Below are 22,488 nucleotides of genomic sequence, written 5' to 3' on the forward strand. Positions count from 1 at the left end.
AAATAGTTATTATTATTACATGAAGTAAATATGATACCGACTTATTGCTCATTATACTGACTGAAAACATTTGTTTATTGGGGTTGAGAGGAAACAAAATGTTTGAAAGGCTTGACTAAGTTTATTAATCATAACTAAGATTAGTAGACAACAGTTTTTGCTATAGTAAACTGCTGTGTACTCACAGTTTACTATGACAAAAACAATTCAGTAAAGTATGGTACTATATGGTACCCTTGGCAGAAATAATTAAGTAAAATTTTGAATTGATACATTTAATGTAATTTATTATAAACTGAGGTATCACGTTGACTGCTGCACCTGCTACAAGAGCAAGTAATGCTCAGAACTAGCCAGTATATTACCAACAATGAGTTGGACAGCATAGTTCCTCATTACTATTCACCACTAATTTCATTTTTGTTAAAGAAAATAACTTCATCGGCCACTATTGTTGCAGTTTTCATAAGGAGAGAATTGTTATCTGGATCTCTTCGCTCCAAGTAGCCAATTCTTCCCTGAACCATGACCCTCTGGCCTTTTGTTAAATATCGGTGAACTGTCTCGCGTAGATGTGGCTTAAACACAGCAATACGATGCCAGTCTGTCTGTTGTATTAAGTCTGCAAAAAATGAGTTATGAATTACCCCATCTCTGGGAACATTAGCAGAAGGAATAATGAATTGTAAATAAGAATATATGTTAATGAAAGTGATAATGAATATACATGTTAATAAAAGCTATAGACTTAATATCAAAGAAGCTTAACTACCTTTAATGCACTGTACAGTACTATAGTTCCCAAAACTTTCAAAGCCAGATGTGCACAGCACAAACCTGAAGGTGAAGCCTTCTAACAACATGCACAGCAAGACATTCAATAACTGACCTTGTTTATTGGGGAAAAATTGGCAAGCACAGCTATCTGGAAATGAGCTCTTATAACTGAAGACAAAACGGGGTATTTTTTTGTAGAACATAAAGCCACTCTCCATAAAAGACCAGCTACTTCAGGAATCAGACTCAACCCACCTACACCACACACTGTCTGACTTGTCCTACCTCCCCTCCCCCTACCTTTCACTTGTGGTGCTGGGGCAGGGTGAGGGGGGGGGGGGGCTCATGTGCTCCCATCACCTCAAGGACAGTTAAGAGTGGCTTAAAAAGCTCTTCGTCTATCCTAAGGTGATCAGTAAGACACAAACCTGAAGCCAGTGGCAGTCCCACCTGTGTATTGTGCATTAGAAACCTAGACTGTATATTGATGAACAAAATGCAGCTGTGGAGTTAAAGGGTGAACAAAGGGCAGCTGTGAAGGGTGAACAAAGGGCAGCTGTGAAGGATGAACAAAGGGCAGCTGTGAAGGATGAACAAAGGGCAGCTGTGAAGGATGAACAAAGGGCAGCTGTGAAGGATGAACAAAGGGCAGCTGTGAAGGATGAACAAAGGGCAACTGTGAAGGATGAACAAAGGGCAACTGTGAAGGATGAACAATGGGCAGCTGTGAAGGATGAACAAAGGGCAGCTGTGAAGGATGAACAAAGGGCAGCTGTGAAGGGTGAACAAAGGGCAGCTGTGAAGGATGAACAAAGGGCAACTGTGAAGGATGAACAAAGGGCAGCTGTGAAGGATGAACAAAGGGCAGCTGTGAAGGATGAACAAAGGGCAGCTGTGAAGGGTGAACAAAGGGCAGCTGTGAAGGATGAACAAAGGGCAACTGTGAAGGATGAACAAAGGGCAGCTGTGAAGGATGAACAAAGGGCAACTGTGAAGGATGAACAATGGGCAGGTGTGAAGGGATCAACAATGGGCAGGTGTGAAGGGATCAACAATGGGCAGGTGTGAAGGGATCAACAATGGGCAGGTGTGAGGTAAAAAAAAAAAAAAATGAATAAAGTGCACTTGTGAAGTTAAGGGATGAATAAAGAGCAACTGCAAGATAATATACAATCATCTGGGAGATAAAGCAATTTGGAACTAATGAGGAATGTTCAAAGTATTAACAATTAAGGACAGAAAACCAGCGTTGAATGTAATGAAGCGCCATTTTCTGGGTGGCTCCCTGGAGCTATCAGACTAATATGCGATACACTAGATCAGGGCATTAGTCAATGGAGTTCAGCCTACCGGGGACCATGAACCAGAACTTAATCCCCTCAGAGAGGCACAGGGAGAATGAAATGGCCCCTGGAAAACATCCCCTGTGGTAGGGGTTTTCCTAATTTGCCATGGACCAGGGTCCATGGCAAATTCCATACAGTCATCCAGAAAGGTAGGCATAACAAAACAGACCCCCATTTGGTAAGAATATTGCAACAGAAAACCGACCAGAGACAGAACTTCCCCAAATCCCATTGAAACAAGCAAACATCACACACCGCCGCATGCCGATTACTCAACTCCAGTTTGGAGGCTAAGCATCAAAACAAAACAAAATCAGTCGACTGGAGGGAAGGAGGGAGGGTGCCAAGGAGCATCCGGGGCTCACTCAGAAAATGGTGTTTCATTAGGTTCAAAGTTGGTTTTCTGAGGGGAGCCCCTTGGCACACAGAAGTTGAGGCGCGTAGGTAATGGCGAAGAGCCGCAACTGGACACAACACATGATGCGCCCCCAGCCTGACCAACCAAGCATCAAGGACCCAAGGACCCCTCCGGAAAGTGGCTGTCTCGTTCTTAGCCAGAAAAGAAGGAGACAGCTGCAACCGAACAAACAGACTACCAGGACCAAAAGAGCAGAAACCCCTGCGCCGGAGGAAAGCACGAAGTTCACCAACCCAACCCCCAGAGGCCAATACCAACAGAAACAGAGCCATGGAAAAATAATCTTGAACCGAGGAGAAGAGAGAAAGTTGAGCACCTAGTCCAAGGACCAGGATGGCTCAGGCAGCACATGAGCAAGCCGGAGGTGAAACAAATCACAAGAGAACTTGCGGAAGTGACATCCACTCCAAACGCAAGCTGGAGCGGCTCCGCCAGTGCCGCACAATACGAGGCGACAGTATTCGGCATAAGATTCATGAAAAAGCCAAGGGCAAGACAACCCGATCAGAAATAGAAGACAACCTACGAAGAGAAAGTGGCAAAAAGAACGCCAGGAAACATCATGTTTCCTGGCATGTTTCATCTGTTGCCAAGATGAAGCTCTCAGGTGGGACACCATCAACGAAGCCACCTATCACCATACAAATGCTGTTAAACCCGCATCAAAAAGACCAGACGCGAAGAGCAGAGGAGAAGAGCGAACCAGCCGTGTACCAGACTGGTCTGGTCTGATCTGCTGGAAGAGGCAGAGCGACGGAAAATGCCCCGGGTTCAGACACCGAGCAGGCAGCACCTGAAACCAAAGCTGGGCCAGCCACCAAGGGGCCACCAGGATGACTCTCCTGTGGTAAAACTCCAACTGTGCCAGAACCCAAAGCAACAGCTGGACTGGAGGGAAGAGGTACAGGTAACCCCACCTTGACCAATCCTACCGAAAGGCATCCACCGCGAAGGCTCCGTAGTCAGGGAAGGGTGCCACATATATCGGGAGACGCCGAGACCACACCGACGTGAAGAAGTCGACCTCCAGGAGCCCATATATCCGGCAGTCAATTGAAGGAGTCAGCGACAACCATCCATTCAATGGATAGGGAAACAAACCGAGACAGACTGTCCGCCAGGACGTTGGACACTCCCCGGACATGAACTGCACAAATCCAAACCCCAAGAATCCAGCAGATGAGCCACCTGAATCGACCAGCCCCAAAGAGGCAAGAACCAAAGAGAACCCCTGCGGTTCACACAACGAACCACTGGACAACAGTCTAAATGGAGCCGGATCCTCGAACCTAGAGCGACTAGAACCCTCCAGAGCGACAGTCAAACCGCCGTGAACTCCCGCACCATGCTGTGAGCCCGACGGAAGGACGGACCCCACTGCCCCTGGCCGTCCTGGTGAGCCCTGGTCATAAAGCCCCAGCCGAGAGACGACACCTCCGTGAACACATCAAGCAAGGGCTCGGGTAGGCACCAAGGCACTGAACCCCGAAAAACCCAAAGAGAAAGCCGGCGATGCAGCAACCGACGCAAGGCCCATGGAGGCCGAACCCAGCAATCGCGAGAGAGGAGGAAGGGGCATCACCAAAGGAACAGAGTTGATAGTGCTACTACCTCATATGCATGGGGTCTGCGGTTCGAGACCTATACAGTCCAGGCGAATGGAATGTTTATTTCCATGTAAGTCTGGATGGCAATTTATAGGGGGATGATCAAACCACTGAAAACCCTGTGAGGTGTACAATCATGGGGACCTAGTGGAGGGGCCACCAAAACAATATAAGTGATCCTATAGCCACATAAGGCAGACCCCCACCAAGTAAAGAAGAAAAAATATAAGAAAAACCCCGCAAGAGCACAACATCCTCAGAGGAAACAGAAACTGGCCGCTGCATAGACAAGCTGGTTGCAAAACACCTTGACGCCCCAACCAGCAACAATACCACTCCCTACCCAAACAAGGGCCACGAAACCCCAGCTGGCTCCAAGGGCGAGGTAAATGTCGAGCAGCAAAAACCCTTACAAAAATGGCATCCCAAAGGCACAATAAAGAGAACCCTAGCACCCAGGGGTAGTACTCACAGGACACCCAGGGAAGGCCGCCCTTAATACATGCATCCCTGGTACACTTATTACACCTGCCCACTACTCCACAATGTAGCAGAGAATACCAAAGGCAAAACACTGCCAGGAAATCGAGGCCAGAAATGATGACCGCCCCAGATCACATTAGCCAACGAACTGTTGTCGAGTAGCCGGTGCGGATGGTCTGGCACTCCCACCTTCCCCTCCCAGGAGGGGAGGGCTGCGCAGACAAGCGGTGAGGTGTGACGTTTGCCTGTTTGCTTGTTTCCTTGAGATTTAGGGGAGTTCTGCCTCTGCTCAGTTTTCGGTTGAAATTTTCTAACCAAGTGGTGTCTGTTTTGTTATGCCTACCTTTCTGGGTGCCAGGTGCCTAACCAATGGTCAATGGCAGATTAGGAAAAACCCCAACCACAGGTTTTTTTTCCTGGGGCCATTGCTCCCTGTGCCTCTCTGAGGGGGGGCCAGGTTCTAGCTCTTGGTCCTCAGTAGGTTTAACTCCATTGATTAATGCCCTAGTCTAATATATAGCATATTAGCCTGATAACTCCCCCTCAGAAAAGATGCTTGACTTGTGCCTACCCATAACTATCTCTTAAAAATATAACTTGTGCAGTTTCCTCACCTTCTCCTTTACGGTAGTTGTTATGAGTGGCTAAGGAGAAGATCACTACGGGATGCTGCTCGGTGCCTCGCATCTCTGGGTTGCCCCCAACTCGGCCCAAGAACATCACCTGGTTTACCGCTAAGAAGTAAGAATATGATCATTACTACCTGCCCTAAGTGTAAACATTTCGTACATGAGTTCCCTTTTGTTTAGAAAAAGGCTTGAAAAAATGTCTTACTAATATCATTCATCAGCAAAATGTCACTCCTCAAATTGTTACAAGCAAATGTAAAACAAATTACAGTCACAAGGCCCTCCTCATGTTGAGGATTCTAGTGTCCTATTGTTACAACACTACAACTTCTTACTGTTACATTTTTGTAGAATTTTTACTTAAAGTTATTGATTGACTTGTACAGTAATGTTAATGTTACCATTTTACATGGTAATAGTAACCAATGAAATGGACAGGTTTGTATTGGATCCATTTAACCTCGGAAGAATGTGTTGTACCCATCCTAGCTCCGTCATTTCTTGACTTTTTTTCATAATTTTTTATGAACCATTTTTTATTTTATTTTTTTATAAAAAAATTATGATTTTTTATGAATGAGTTGCCACAGCCACTTTCTGGAAGAAATTGTCATAAATTACCCAGTAATGCACTATCTAACACTACAATTGCAACATTTTCTCGTAAGCATTACTATTCCTTAATACTGTCCTGTACTAATGTCACATGCAGTTGGCAGTATTTACACCTGAACAGCAACTACTTGTCTAAAGTAGTTGCTGTAAACTATAATGTGTCCATTAGTTATAATTCATTTAAAGTTGACCATACTTTTCTTATCTAAATTACAGCAAACATTATTCCCTGGGTAATGTGTTTAATATGTTTATTTTTGTTAGTACTGGCCAGATTTTAGTCAAATGGTGAAATGTGGTTATGATACATCAATATAGATGTAATGGAATTAACCTAAATCCATGAAAAAATCCTGCTATCATTTCTAATGGCTTACTGTGCACAGCAGTTATTATATATGTACTAGCTTGCCATTATTGTCAGCTCACAATTTGGTGTTCCAACTGGTGTTTGAATATTTCTGGACAATATTAATGGACAGAATAGCAGCAAAGGAGTGGGCTGCAAAATACCTCATTTGAGCTGTTCGAGGAACAGATATATGACTTTTTGTAAATTACTGTGTGTAAATAATTTTAAATGTTCCACAAATGTGCAAATTCAAATGAAACAGTGAACACATAAACCATCTAACTTTAACATTGTAGCTATAATTACACAGAATCGGCAAAATTGTATGTAGTGTAACAAGGCTGTTGACATGTTTTAACTTTATTTCATATACAGGTAAAGGTATGTGTATCTCGACAAGTTCTGCCCTACACACACACACACACACACACATATAGGCCCAGGCTATAGGCCCAAGGCTATAGGCCCAAATGGAATCTCCCCTTGGGTTCTAAAGGAAGGAGCAAGAGAACTGTGCCTACCACTCCCCATAGTGTATAACAAATCACTGGCAACAGGGGAACTGCCAGATATTTGGAAAGCAGCTAACGTAGTCCCGATATATAAGAAAGGGGATAGACAGGAGGCACTGAACTACAGGCCAATGTCCCTAACCTGCATACCATGCAAGCTGATGGAGAAGATTGTGCGAAAAAAACTAGTGGAGCATCTGGAGCGAAGGAACTTTGTAACACAGCATCAACATGGGTTCAGGGATGGCAGGTCCTGCCTCACAGGGTTACTTGAATTCTACAACCAGGCAACAAAAATAAGGCAAGAAAGAGAAGGGTGGGCAGACTGCATATTTTTGGATTGTCAGAAAGCCTTTGATACAGTGCCACACAAGAGGCTAGTGCGAAAGTTGGAGATGCAGGCTGGAGTGAAAGGGAAGGTACTCCGGTGGATAGAGGAGTACCTAAGCAACAGGAGACAACGAGTCTGTGTGAGGGGTGAGGTCTCAGATTGGCGAGACGTCACAAGTGGAGTCCCGCAGGGGTCAGTCCTTGGACCTATACTGTTTCTGGTACAGGGGTACCTCAGTTTAAGAGTTTAATTGGTTCCTGGAGACGCCTCGTATTCCAAAAACTCGTATTCCGAAGCTAATTTCCCCATAAGAAATAAAGGGAAATGAATTAATCCGTTCCTGACTACCCCAAAAACCCCACATCAAACTAAATTTTTATACCTAATTCATCTAAATATACCTACAAAACTATGTTCAAGTTATTACTTACCTTGCTGTTGAATGCTGTAGGCGTATGGAAGATGGTGAGGAGGGGGGAGGAGGAGAGGAGTTACTGTTTGGAAGGGGAGTCCCCTTCCATTATCACATCAGGCAGTGAAGACCTTTCTGGTGTGCTCTCCCTGGGACGTTTTATCTGAGTGCCACTAGGTCCTGGTTGAGGCTCACTGCTCGATTTCCTCACCACAAATCTGTCCAAACCCTGGCTTTCTCACAATTGATGGCCTCCGAAACACTGTCACCCCTTAACTCCTTGTCGTGTATCCAAATTAATAACAACTTTTCCACTTCTTCAAGTATTTGTGGTCTTTGTTTCGTTATTGTTCTGACTCCTTTTGCCACTTTAGCACTCATAATCTCATTTTTCTTCTTGAAGTATAGTGCATATTGTTGATGTGGCTTTGTTGTACTGCCTACAAAGTTCAACAACACGTGTACCGTTCTCATGCTTCCGAATGATCTCTTGTTTCTCCTCTATTGTCATCCTCACATGGGCTTTCTGGCCTTTATCCCTACCACTGGCTTTCTTGGAACCCATGGCGAGATATATAATAACAAATTGTATAGTCAAATCACCAAAAATCCAACAAAACACTGAAAATCCGCGAGAAGAATTGATGTGGGGGTAGTCACTGAGCGCGAGACAATGGTAAACTGAGGGGCGGAGGGGTGGAGGGGCGACGATCGCCGAACCACCATGCGCTGGGTCGGCCTGCACGCATATCAACAAACTCGTGTCCCGAGGTAACCCTCGCGTTCCGAGACATATTTTTCAAGGAAATCCTGCTCGTATTCCGAAAAACTCGCATACAGGGACACTCGCATTCCGAGGTACCACTGTATATGTAAATGATCTCCCAGAGGGTATAGATTCGTTCCTCTCAATGTTTGCCGACGATGCAAAAATTATGAGGAGGATTGAAACAGAAGATGATAGTAGGAGGCTACAAGATGACCTGGATAGACTGAGTGAATGATCCAACAAATGGCTGTTGAAGTTCAACCCGAGTAAATGCAAAGTAATGAAACTAGGCAGTGGAAACAGGAGGCCAGGCACAAGATACAGAATAGGAGATGAAGTACTTAATGAAACAGACAGAGAGAAAGATCTAGGAGTTGATATCACACCAAACCTGTCTCCTGAAGCCCACATAAAGAGAATAACGTCTGCAGCATATGCGAGGCTGGCTAACATCAGAACGGCGTTCAGGAACCTGTGTAAGGAATCATTCAGAATCTTGTACACCACATATGTAAGAACAATCCTGGAGTATGCGGCCCCAGCATGGAGCCTGTACCTTGTCAAGCACAAGACGAAGCTGGAAAAAGTCCAAAGGTATGCTACTAGACTAGTCCCAGAACTAAGAGGCATGAGTTATGAGGAAAGGCTGCGGGAAATGCACCTTATGACACTGGAAGACAGAAGAGTAAGGGGGGGACATGATCACAACCTACAAAATCCTCAGGGGAATCGACCGGGTAAACAAGGATGAACTATTCAACACTGGTGGGACGCGAACAAGGGGACACAGGTGGAAGCTGAGTACCCAAATGAGCCACAGAGACGTTAGAAAGAACTTTTTCAGTGTCAGAGTAGTTAGTAAATGGAATGCACTAGGAAGTGATGTGGTGGAGGCTGACTCCATACACAGTTTCAAATGTAGATATGATAGAGCCCAGTAGGCTCAGGAATCTGTACACCAGTTGACTGACGGTTGAGAGGCGGGACCAAAGAGCCAAAGCTCAACCTCTGCAAGCACAATTAGGTGAGTACACACACACACACACACACACACACACACAACTGGAACTTTCCAAAAAAGTACAGCATTTTTTGGTGTAACTAAACGCTACCATTTCTTACCACAGAAAAAATTCTTGGCTATAGCAATATTTCTGATTTAAGTGGGATTGTAGTGTGGGATAATACTTTTTCCTAACTGCAATTGTATAAAATGTTGCCACTTTGCATTCGGCTATGGCTTGCTGTAGGTAATGCATGCACATGACTGTAAAGCTGCCACCCAGTTGGGTGGGTGTGCAGCAAGACTAGTAACTGTGTGACTCACCATAGATGTAAAGTGCCTTGTATAGTGACTGTTGTGAGCCTCTTGTTGAATCACTTGTGACACAAGATTATTGATGTGTGTACTTGTGTGGGTGATTAAATATGTATGTATATGTATATATGTATATATGTATACATATATATATATGTACATGTATGTATGAGAGTGTGTACATGTATATATAACATAAATAATTTTGTAACTAGCATCAAAAAATTTTATTTGCTTAGCTAAACGAACTAGAGGGTTCAGTTCCTGAACCGATTATATGCTTCTGTAATCCTTTACACCACCGCCCACGGGATGGGTATGGGGTGCATAATAAAGAAAGAAATTGAATACCATCAACACATTCAGAACATCGCGAGTGTGAGCAGCCACACCCAGACAGGCCCTCCCTCACTCCAACATCTTACTCGCCAACATTGCTTCCCCCACCATACTGTTATTGTTTTTATTACACTATTTACACATGTTATATATACTTATCTACATGTTTTATTTACCAGAACTATGCAAGTAAGCCGGTATTATGTCTAAACAGTACAGTGGCCACCATGCACTGCATGAGAAATCACACAGCAGACGACGCTACGATTACGATGTCACCTCTCTCACCAACATAGCTCCACTCAACATACTCCTGTTGCTGTTATTACATTGTATACACACACACACTGTATATACCCATGTACATATGTGTTCCCCATAGCGAACCACGAAGCTAGTATGGTGAGCAAAACAAGAGTGGCTCCCACACACAGTGAGGCTACCTCAATTCTCTTCCTCCCTCCCTCACCAAAATTCCTCCTTCCACAATACTACGCACAATGCTAATTATAACCACAATCCTGGTCACTAATTTCTGTAAATGAATAATTGGCCACAAGTTTATTTTGAAAAGGGACCTAAGAAGTCGTTTGAAGATTGCTAGATGGATGAAATAATGGTGTGGTGCTGTGGCTAGCGCTGTGAACATCGTGAACAGCATTGAATCACTGATATTTGAACATTGTACCCAGTCATTATCACATTCAGGCTCTTCTATAATACTATCATGGCTAAATAATACAGGTTATATATATATTTTGACATTATTAGGCGATGCTGTGGTCACACGCTGAACAACAGAGCTGTGCGCTCATGCTGCGAAGCGCCAGCCTTGGTTGCTCACTCACAACTGAGGCTCTCACACCCGGCAATGTAGACCAAGATTTTTTTTAAAGATGGCGTCTGTTTACAAGAGCCCTGAGGAAGCTGATGTGTACCCCATGTAGCCGCAGGAGTTTTGAATGGAACGTGAAAAATAAAAACACCCGGAGGCGCGTTGTGCACTCGAAGCCTGGGCCTGCAGGTGCGTTGCACAGTTAAAGGGTGAAAAATTCATGGTAAAAACATTAAAAATACAAAGAAAAATATAATGTATTCAATGAATGTAAGTTATGACTTAGTGCAAAATATGTGGGATAAGGCTGAATGTTCCTAACTTGTTATGATTTTATAACACCCAGCAGAATTGCTTAGTGGTTTGTTAATGGTGCATACAAATGTAGGTATATATAATGTGTGTATTACACTGTGTAAACAGTGTAATACACACATTACATTATTACAATACACACACTGTGTAAACAGTGTAATAACAGCAAAATAATTTGTTTTATTGTTAAAAAAAATATACTGTAATATGATATACATATTAGTGACAAATATATTTGAACACACCAATGTTCCACACATTTTATTATAGAAATTTCTCAAATAACACACTACTGTATTGAATAATATTACTTCAAAAATCCAGTAAGAGAAAGAAAACAGCGTTGAATGTAATGAAACGCCATTTTCTGGGTGAAACCCGGAGGCTCCTCAGAGCTATCCAGGCTGCGACCACGCCGACACAGAGGTCCACGCCCAGAGGCCCATACGTTCAGCAGAGTTGGAACGAGTCGGCATTTACAGTCCATTCTGTGGACAGGGGAATGAACCGGGACAGGCCGTCCCGCCAGGACGTTGGACACCTCCTGAACGTGAATGGCCAGGAGAGCCAAACCACGAGAATTCAGCAGACGAGTCACCTGAAGCAACCAGCTCCAAAGAACCAAAGACCGCATTGAACTCCCGCGGTTCAAGCAATGAACCACCGGGGAGCAGTTCAAATGGAGCTGGATCGTCGATCTGCGAGCGACCCGAACCCTCTGAAGCGACATGCACACAGCTGCGAACTCCCGCATCGTGCTGTGAGCCCAACGGAACGACGGATCCCACCGTCCCTGGCCAGCCTGGTGAACACTGGTCACGAAGCCCCCAGCTAAGAAACAACGCGTCCGTGAACACATCGAACGAGGGCTCGGGGAGGCGCCAAGGCACTGAACTCCGAAAAACCCAAAGAGGAAGCCGGCAATGCAGCAACCGATGCAAGGCCCCCAGAGGCCAAACCCAATGACTGCGAGACAGGTGGAAAAAATCTCCCCAAAGGAACCAGAACAGCCGACGAAGCCAAACTCGACCCGGCTGGTAGATCATCATGGCAAAGTTCAGACTCTCGCACAAACCCTTGAGCAAACGTCTCATGACCTGGGAACCCCACAAAAACAGGCGAAGGCAAGACCGCAGCCAAAGCAGAGCCTCTGGAGGAAGAGACAAGGAAGTAGTCCGAGCATCCCACACAAAACCCAGCCAAGTCCGAACCTGAGAGGGTACCACATGGGACTGCCTCCAGTTCACCAGGAACCCAAACCCGGCGAGCTGGGACAGAACCAAATTCCTGCCGAGCGGACTGGCTGGGAGCTTACACCAGCCAGTCGTCGAGGTAGGGCAGAGCCTGAACACTTAAAAGACGTAGATGGGCCATCATGACCCCAGGTAAGGCGTGTGAAAATGCGAGGTGCCAGATTCAAGCTGGACAGAAGGCAACGAAAGCTGTAACTCTGACACCCCACAACAAAACCGAGTCAGTCTCTGAACCCCGGATGAATAGAGACGTGCCAATAAGCATCCTTGAGGTCCAGGGACACCATCCAAGCGCCCAGCTCCAACAGAAGATGGACCTGGAACAGAGTAGCCATCCGAAAGAAGAGGCACTAAACCCACAGGTTCAGACAGGACAAGTCCAGAATGAACCTGAGATCCGTGCAGTCCTGTTTCGGAACCGGAAACAGGCAGGAAACCCACCTGAGGGATGAGGTCGTTTCGACCATGCCCAAGCAAACCCACTCTGAGATGACCCAACTGAGCACAGGAGAATAGCCCTGCCAAGCCAACCCCAAACCTCCCAAAGGAGGAAGGGCCACCCAATGCCACCACAGGCCGCACAAAATGACCCGAAAGGCACACAAATCGTGAGACCAGGCGTGAGCAAAGAGAGCGAGCCTTTCCCCCCCTCGCCCCGTCAATGGGACAAACCGCGAAAGGGCCGACACCCCCTTTACGGGAACCCAACCTCTGCTCAGAGCGATCACCATGCAGAGCAGATGAAGACGGGTCCAAAGGCTGCGCCGGCACCGAAACTGGCACCACTGGCCCATCACGACGGGAGGAACCACGAACCCTGGAACAACCCTTCCGGGAAGACCCCCCCCCCCCCCCACTGGCCCCCTGGAGAACCAACAAGTCCGACATGAGACGACAACTAGATGAAGTTGCCTGCAGATATTGCACAACTGCAGACTCTACAAACAGCAACGGGCAAAAAGGTGAAGAAAGCCTAAGAAGCAGGGCCCAAGCGGATTCCACAGAAGAAGCACGCACCACCTGTTGACACGCGAGACAGGAAGCAAAAAACAGCAACACTGCATCCCGCAGGATCGGCACAAACAGTTTAAAAAGTGCAGTGCGTGCGTGCAACGCACGCACTGTCGAGGCCAACGCACCAAACCCAGGAGCGACCCAAAGCGCCTCCACATCCTTTTTCAAGCCAGTCCGAGGACAGTTCGAAAAGGGAAAAGAATCGCAAGGCCGAAGCCAACAGGCCACGGGCGCACAAGTCCTCAGCAACCAACGCAGCTGAAAGGGAAGGGACGTGCATGTAAAGCTGCATCACACTGACATCCTGAGGAAGGGCAGGGGCGAACAAGCACACTTTGAGGTGCTCAAACTCTCCTCCCAGGAAAACCTGAACAACCATATGAGCCTCATGCCACTCAAGCAAGCTTGTGGAAGGCGGCCCTAAGGGCAGTACTGTACTTACAGGGCACCTAGGGAAGGTGGCAGATGCACCCAAGGCGCATGCAGCCCGAGTACTTGTGAAATTACTCCTAGCTCACGCATCACCAAGTACACAGCATCACACTACAAGACAGAGCTGGAGACAGGAAAACAGGAGCCAGACACACAAACATTGTCACTCACATCAGCTGAAGAACTGGGGTGTGAGTAGCCGACGCGAGGATCTGGGGCTCCTCCTTCCAGGGTTGCGCGAAGTGGCACAGCGACGTCATGCTCGTTTTCATTTGAGGAGTTCTGTCCACTAGTTTGGCTTTCAGTAGCAATGTTAACCAGAATAGGGGGGTTTGTTTTGGGGCGCTAACCTTTCTGGGTGCCTGACCCGGTCAATGGCAGACATAGAATGATTCCAATCACATGGGGGGGTTTCTATTGACCATTGCTCCTCGTGCCCCTCTGAGGGGGCCAGGTTCTGTCTCGTGGTCCTCGGTAGGCCTAGAACTCCATGTACATTGACTGATGCCAAAGTCTAATATATACATATCAGCCTGGATAGCTCCAGGGAGCCGCAGGGGCTCCCCCCAGAAAAGATTAGCAATATTGAATTAAATATGAAAAAAATATCTCTGCCGCAACTCCTACCCCATGGCTGGCCAGGGGTGATTGCTCCATGAACGCTTGTGAATCGTGGCATCATCGCAAGATTTCCTTGTTCCACCATTGACAGTTACAATTTCTCCTTTTAAAATGTTCCAGTAATTGGAGAATGCATTTTAACAATATTACAAGAAAAAAAATTCTTGTATACAGAGCATTCCATTCACCTGGGCTCTTTTTATACAAAGCAGTTGTCATGAAAATTAAGGTGAACAGTGTAGGGGTTAACCATGGTCATTACGGATTTCAGGGTTCAGGGCAACTGCAGTGGTTTAACAAATGGTATGACATAGTACATACTATATACAGTATGCACTATGTATAGTGCATACACTTTGCACTTTGATATGCACTTTGCTGTCTCATTGTTATTAAGACCAGTCTGTGATAATAAAAAGCAAGTGAAGAAATTAATGTCTTGAATTTTATTTTCACATATTCATGGGTCCCAGTAGTACAGTCGGGTTTGTTCTCAGTGCACAGTTGAAAATTAGGGTTTGTTCTCAGTGCACAGTTGAAAATTAGGTGTTAGAATCCTGGCCAGGACAGAAATGGTTGGGTACATTACCTTTCACCTAATGCCTCCATTCACCTAGCAGCGAGTAGGTACTCAGGAGTTAGTTAGCTTGTTGTGGGGTTGGATCCTGGGCAGTGGGGGGCTCGATAAAATCTAAAACGTATACCTACTTTATGGGGTTCCGAGAGTTCTTCTACTCCCAAAGCCCGGCCCATGGCCAGGCTTGACTTGCGAGAGTTTGGCCCACTAGGCTGTTGCTTGGGGCAGCCCGCAAGCCCACATATCCACCACAGCCTGGTTGGTCCGGCACTCCGTGGAGAAAATTATCTAGTTTTCTCTTGAAGATGTTCACGGTTGTTCCGGCAATATTTCTTATGCTCACTGGGAGGATGTTGAACAACTGTGGACCTCTGATGTTTATAGTGTTCTCTGATTGTGCTTATGGGAGCCGGTCGGCCGAGCGGACAGCACGCTGGACTTGTGATCCTGTGGTTCTGGGTTCGATCCCAGGCGCCACGAGAAACAATGGGCAGAGTTTCTTTCACCCTATGCCCCTGTTACCTAGCAGTAAAATAGGTACCTGGGTGTTAGTCACCCAGGTATTAGTGTTAGTTAGCTGTCACGGGCTGCTTCCTGGGGGTGGAGGCCTGGTCTAGGACCGGGCCCTGGGGACACTAAAAAGCCCTGAAATCATCTCAAGAACCATCTCAAGATAACCTCAAGATAAGTAACTATTGGGGAGAGACGAAGGCACAGGTTATATACCATAATATAATTTTGGGTGAGAGATTGATGAAGATTAAGCCACCCAAGAGGTGGCACGGGCATGAATAGCCCGTAACTTCGGGTGAGAGATGATTGATTGATAAAGATTAAGCCACCCAAGAGGTGGCACGGGCATGAATAGCCCGTAAACCAGAGTGCGGGTGAGAGGAAGGTACGGCCAATAAATAAGGTAGAGTGAGGTGAGGAGCAGGTAAGAGAAGGTTAGAGTAAGGTGAAAGGTAAGAATAGGATGAAAGGTGCAAATGGGAGAGTGTAATAATGGGATGAAGGAAGAAAGGGATAGGTAAGAATAAGAGGGTGGTAAGACAAACAAAAAAGGTCAGGTCACGTTGTTAGGAAGATTAAACATGACCAGACTTAAGCCTATACCCCTTTTTACTTTCTCTTACCCTCCTCTTATTCTTAACTATCCCTTCCTTCTTTCATCCCATTATTACACTCGTCCCAATCATTCCTTTCACCTTATTCTTACCTTTTGCCTTAGTCTTACCTTCTTCTCTTACCTGCTCCCCCTTCCTTACACCTTATTTTCTCCTAGAATTACCAGCTTCTCTTACCTGCTCCTCACCTCACTCTTTCCTTATTTATGCCTGTGCCTTTCTCTCTCCCAAAGTTCCTTATGGGCTATTCATGCTCTTGGGTGGCTTAATCTTCATCATCAATCATCTCTCTCTCATCACATACGACTTGATAATAGTCCAGGCTGGACCGAAACGTCGTCGCTTTCTTCATCTTGTGATGTGTGGTTTGGTCATCATATCTTCAGCCATGTTATTGTGACTCATCCTCTGCATAGTGATCATCGATTATTTTACTTCAATTTGTTATATAATCAGCTCCGAAATAAAACTAACTTTTCTCAAGTCTCTCAATTCTCTGTGTCCTCATTTCTTCCTCATCATTAAGTTTAATACCAGATGTCTGAAACATTCTCTTGCCCCAAGTGCTTGACAAAGAGCGCCCAACTGCAGATATCTGAAAGACATATAAATTAATCAATGAAATTTCATGAGAAAACCATTTTAAACGTGTAGCTGAATTTCATTTCAATATCAAACACCAGCACACAAACAGGAAAGTGATGATGTTTTGGTCCACCCTGGACCTTCAGTCCAGGGTGGACCAAAACCACTGTCATTTTCCTTTCTGTTAATTTGTGGGTTAGGTGTTAATTTTCAGCCACATTATTGCAATTTTTTTCTCTGTATTACATGTCTTAGTAATTACTCTGACCTTCTGATGTAGCCTAGTATCCTATTTGTCTCATTTTAATTAACCATTTATTTTTGCCATGAAAATTTGTACATATAACATAAGATCTCTCACATTCAGATGTAGCAAATTCAACATAAAATCAATTATTATCAGATTTTACTTTCATCCTTTTATAAGCTCAACCCTACATTTATCAGTACTGCCAAACATTTATTAATTTGAAAAGCGTATCCAAGTGGTCTTGCAGTGATTTTGAGTCTTTCCTCCAAATATGATTCACTTACTTTTAACTCATTCAACTTGCATAGTCTTGCCCCCTCTAGTTCACCTTTACACCCACAACACACAAATACCTGTAAATTTACCGTCTGTCTAATCATGATGACTTTGGAGCTGTGGCTGCTGCTGCTTCTGAAGAACCTGCAAAGAAAATAGAGAAGTGTAACTTGTCGGGCAGATATACAATAATACACCACACTTTCCTAATCACTTTACTATACAGTACTTAACTACTTCAATAACTTGTTTTTCATTTCAATAAGTAGTTTGATGAAGACTTTTTAATTGCATTCAATTTCATATATTAGATATACAGTATTAAGGTTAGATATATTTGTCTTTAAACAAAAATATTCTTATAATAATGCAAGTAAAATGGCTTACACCACTAAGATAACTAGACAAGGTGGAATAAAAACACATTGTGTATCTCAGGTCAACTTAGGAGCAGGTAATTTTCCATTTGTATTACTCCTCAGAAAATCAACAAACGTGACGAAATGATAAGTAAAAGTATACCAACCTATGCAAAGCTATTTATTCTAACTCTGTATAGGAAATAATTACCAAGCTAAACTTTCATGCAAATTCTATACTTTGTTCCTAAAGATCACAATTAACTGACACAGATAGGTGTCAGAGCCAGGCTCTGGGAGCAGAAGAACCCCCCAGAACCCTTTCCAGGTATGCTCCAGGTAACCCTTTCAATTCTTAATCATCTTGTGGAGCAAGGAGCCAATCACAATAATAAGCCTGCTAGGCATCCAGTATTATGAGGGCTGGGTAACTGGGCTCTCCTATCAAACTGGCCCACAAGCAGAACGAGACAAGGCATAAGAAAACCAGTAGGAACCACGAGGAGGGTTTGAACCTATTCTGGGTACTCCCAAGCAAATGCCTTAGACCACTACATCACAAAAAAGGTAAAAACAATGCATACCTGGGATTCAACTGAATCCTCTAGAGGCTTACATCCTGAGGCTTACATTGAGGCCTAACCAGGGTTTCATGCATTGCCCCCACGCACTCTGGCTTGTAGCCTAGGAATGCTGCTTCCTACACTTCTCTTAAAATGCAAACATTTCGTTAATGTAATTTCTTTGTGCGCGAGACAAGGCATACCTAGAGAGGACCTCAGAGTATTCCAACAATCGATGGCAGAAATTAGCAGAGGGGTTATTTGTTAAACTTAAATTAGTTATAGGTGCCATACAAACAAAAGTGCTAAATATAGCTTAAACTATATCATGTGTTTGTATGGTATCTATAACTGATTTGGAAAGTTAAACAACTAAACCTTAGCCCGTTTATTTCTGCTCAGCAAGGTAGCTGTCCCTAGTCCAATTACAACACATGTTCCTGCAATAAAATTAATACAACTTTAAATATAAAACAGTAATAGTCTTCTTGTATTTCTTGTTCTGTTCTTTGTTTTCGTGTTCTTGTATTTCTATTTCGTATTCTTGTATTTCTTGTATTTATATTTATATTTTTTATTTATTTTTATATTTTTCTTGTATTCTTGTATTTCGTGTTCTTGTATTTCTATTATTCCCCTCAATTTGTAACTTAGATTGATTTTCAACTGTTACTTTTAATGTACTGTAAAATGTTTTTTTCAAAAAGGATTTTTTTTTTACCAGAATTAGTAAAATATTTATACCAATGTAAATATTCTATATTTTAACGACATTCAAAATATAAAACTTAGTACCTAATGCTGAACGTACATAATGTACTGTACAAACCTGAAACCAGAACTTGCCAAGATTCTGGCAATTAATGTTGTACAGTACAGAACTCTAAAATGAAATTTCACAGTAAATTAGATTTTTTGCACTTGAACTTTGATGCAGGCGCTCATATTTTATTACAATTTTGAACGTATGCCAGATAATGAAGAGGATCACCAGCTGAGCAGTGCTAACTGCATATGGCTGTAGGCATTCTCCTTGTCTTATCTAGGAATCCTTCACTGATCTTATTTATGTACTTTTGTCTAAATAAATTATTATTATCATCATCATTATTACTATTATTATAACATTAGTTTAGCAAGAGGTTGGTTATATCAGGACTGAGGCCTAAGGCAATAGTTCTGTGGATAAATGCTTTGGTTACTGCTATTGTATAGTACAGGGTTTAGATACACAAACTCTTGTTTTTGTTAAGTGAAAAATAGCAATACAGTAATTTAATCCAAGCTTTAACCTAATAAAGGATGTATGATAGATGTGTACTGTTATATACAGAGTATTGGTATCAGTACTGTATAAATTTTTGTACTGTATTTTATTAGTATCAGAGCACCTGATACAGTATCAGAGCACGTAACGTGCAGTCTAAAAATGAAACAAAACACTGATGTTTTACATTCAGTAAGTCATATATGTTTTTGTTTTTTCTTTAGAAGAATACGAGGACATAAAAAGCTTTAGCTGCTAAAACTATAGACGTCCAAGGATAAGCCGACTTCTACCTTAAGATGGGTAGAGAGTAATACAGTATTTTAAATAATTCTCCAATTCCTTGAGAAAATGCTTTATTTTCGTAGAAATGAGTCAATTTCTAAACAGCAACTGGACTGTTAGGTTTAGGAGCAAATATCAAAAGTGTAATTGATGAATTATTCAGCCCTATCTCCAAAGAACACAATACAGTACATTACCTTAACTACCAAATTGTCCCACATATTATTCAAAGTCCCATTTATGTACATCAACGACATTCATAATTTTTAAATTAAAGTAAGCTTTTTAAGCTTACATTACATGGAATTGGTCATGGTAATGTAATTGCCAGAGGAGAGCACTAAACCAGTATGGTATGACTATGGCACTATTACTTGGGATGAAGATGAAGTCTGATTTGAGTAATGTGCCTATGTATGGGTTGTTTTTATGGGTATGGGCATTTTGATAACTTTGTTGTCGAATTGTTAGAATTGTGTATATTGTTAGGTTATGCTGTATTGGGTTTTAAAATTGGTTGGAAACCCATCTTGGGTATAAAATGTTATCCATTTTGGACAATACACGTGAAGCCAACCTAACCCATAATTATTGGGAACCTACGGGCAGTAACCAGGCCTGCAAGGGCTACTTCAGCCTGAAAGACACTTTCCTAAGGCAGAGTAAGTAATTATCAAAAGAAGGCACCAAGCCAGAGAGACATTGCAAAAAGTATGCATTTGAGGCATTGCAAAACAAATATACAGTAATAATGAATAATACATTTTTTTATATAAATCAACATAGAAGAATAATATACACTTCTTGAATTTATCTCAAGATGATTTCGGGGCTTAGCGTCCCCGCGGCCCAGTCCTCGACCAGGCCCTTCCTTCTTGTTACACACCCCCAGGAAGCAGTCCATAGCAGCTGTCTAACTCCCAGGTACCTATTTACTGCTAGGTGAATAGAGCATCAGGGTGAAACAACTTTTGCCCATTTGTTACCACCTCCGCCGGGGATTGAACCTGAAACCTAAGGACTACGAATCCTGAGCGCTGTCCACTCAGTCCCAGGCCCGCTGGTTTAATAATTGTTACAACATGTGTATATAGTCCCCGTGGTGTAGTGGTAAGGCGCTCACCTGGCAATTCGCGAGCACTTTGTCCTGGGTTCATATCCTGGCCGGGGAGGATTTACTGGGCATCAATCCTTAACTGTAGTCTCTGTTTACCCACCAGTAAAATGGGTACCTGGTTGTTAAATGATTTGGCGGGGTCGAATTCCGGGGAACATAGGATTAAGGACTTGCCCAAAACGCTATGCATACTAGTGGCTGTACAAGAATGTAGGAACTCTTGTATATGTATATGTATATTATATATATATATATATATATATATATATATATATATATATATATATATATATATATATATATATATATATATATATATATATATATATATATATATATATACATATATATATATATATGTATAAAATAAATAACAAATATTTAATAAGGCCACAAATATGCAAAGCGTTTTGGGCATAACTCAAAATATCCTGTCAGGGTTGTATATAGGTACAAACCTTTGACGTGGCAAACAATACTAACAAGAAGCAAACAAATATTGTTCAAGAAATTTACCAAATGATATACAGCTTTTAAAGCCATAATGTAAACAAATATGAATAGTGGGAAAATGAAAAAGTGTTGTGGATAACATTTAACATTACAGGGTCCCGGTGGTACGGTGGGCTTCGTTTTCAACACAAACTCCAGGTTTATATCGCGGACAGGACAGAAATGGTTGGGCATACTTCGTTTCACCTAATCCAAGTTCACCTAGCAATATGTAGGTACCTGGAAGTGATTCTGCTTCTTCTGGGGTTGCATCCTGAGGTCAGTAATTTGATCTTAGGAGAGGACAGGGGGGGGGGGGCTTGCTAAAAGCCTAACATGTATATATACACTGGCTACCTGTCCCCCTGACTCAATGAATTATTATTATTATTTACAAGCTATATCGTACATAAGACAACTCGCCAACAGATTTAAAACTTACCTATCCCTACCAAGCGTAATACAACCTCTCCTAAGCTGTCTTAAGCAATATACTTTAAGTCTTACCTATGTATCTTCCCCACTTTTTTTTTTTTTTTTTTTTTGAGATATATACAAGAGTTGTTACATTCTTGTACAGCCACTAGTACGCGTAGCGTTTCGGGCAAGTCCTTAATCCTATGGTCCCTGGAATACGATCCCCTGCCGCGAAGAATCGTTTTTTCATCCAAGTACACATTTTACTGTTGCGTTAAACAGAGGCTACAGTTAAGGAATTGCGCCCAGTAAATCCTCCCCGGCCAGGATACGAACCCATGACATAGCGCTCGCGGAACGCCAGGCGAGTGTCTTACCACTACACCACGGAGACTGCTTGTTTTTACACTACACTACTTGTTTTACCTAGGTACCTTTCCCACTTATCTTACCTATATATCTTCCCCACTCGTCTTACCTATGCATCTTTCCCTGTTAATGTCTCATATATGTATATTTGTGTAAATAAAGTACTATTACCCTAAAACTATCACTTGAGAACCAGACGTGTTCCCAGGCGTCACCACGCCACTACACAATGCCCAGAGTACTACACCCGACCAGTACTGTCGGGTGGGTAGTGTGTGCCCCTAGCACATCACCCGCTAGCCACAGGACCCGTTATTACCCGCGGAAACAGCCGGGAAGACCAGGTAACGGGTCACGTGTATGTAGCGAGGGCCGGCCGCGTGCTCGCTTACACTCCTCTTCCTACACAACACCACCTCATCAACT

At 43.5% G+C, this 22,488-nt stretch overlaps 1 protein-coding gene across 4 annotated transcripts; it reads right to left on the reverse strand.

The window, feature by feature from the left end:
• Positions 1–101: 101 nt before the first annotated feature.
• Positions 102–22,488, reverse strand: LOC123755781 (mitochondrial single stranded DNA-binding protein). Of its 4 annotated transcripts, none has more exons than XM_045738566.2 (5): positions 22,382–22,488; positions 17,283–17,337; positions 16,557–16,677; positions 5,246–5,365; positions 102–622 (listed from the first exon to the last, which is right to left on the reverse strand). In XM_045738566.2, exons 2-5 carry the CDS (start codon positions 17,295–17,297, stop codon positions 399–401), a joined length of 480 nt encoding a protein of 159 aa, XP_045594522.1. In that variant the 5' UTR covers positions 17,298–17,337; positions 22,382–22,488; the 3' UTR covers positions 102–398. The 4 variants fall into 4 exon arrangements, with proteins under 4 accessions (XP_045594522.1, XP_045594524.1, XP_069156171.1 ...); XM_045738568.2 differs by lacking the exon at positions 22,382–22,488 and adding an exon at positions 22,234–22,375; XM_069300070.1 differs by lacking the exon at positions 22,382–22,488 and adding an exon at positions 22,172–22,195.

Source organism: Procambarus clarkii, chromosome 43, assembly GCF_040958095.1.
Source record: "Procambarus clarkii isolate CNS0578487 chromosome 43, FALCON_Pclarkii_2.0, whole genome shotgun sequence".
In the NCBI taxonomy this organism is placed as follows: Eukaryota; Metazoa; Arthropoda; class Malacostraca; order Decapoda; family Cambaridae; genus Procambarus; species Procambarus clarkii.

What these genes read in the sequence shown, in the direction of transcription:
- LOC123755781 (XM_045738565.2), bottom strand. Translation starts at nt 18,407, where the DNA reads ATGGCACCTATAACTAATTTAAGTTTAACAAATAACCCCTCTGCTAAT. An exon ending in AATTGAGAGACTTGAGAAAA is followed by an intron (nt 5,366 to 16,556) that starts GTTAGTTTTATT and finishes CTTACTTCTTAG; the next exon opens with CGGTAAACCAGGTGATGTTC. An exon ending in CAACTACCGTAAAGGAGAAG is followed by an intron (nt 623 to 5,245) that starts GTGAGGAAACTG and finishes CATTTTTTGCAG; the next exon opens with ACTTAATACAACAGACAGAC.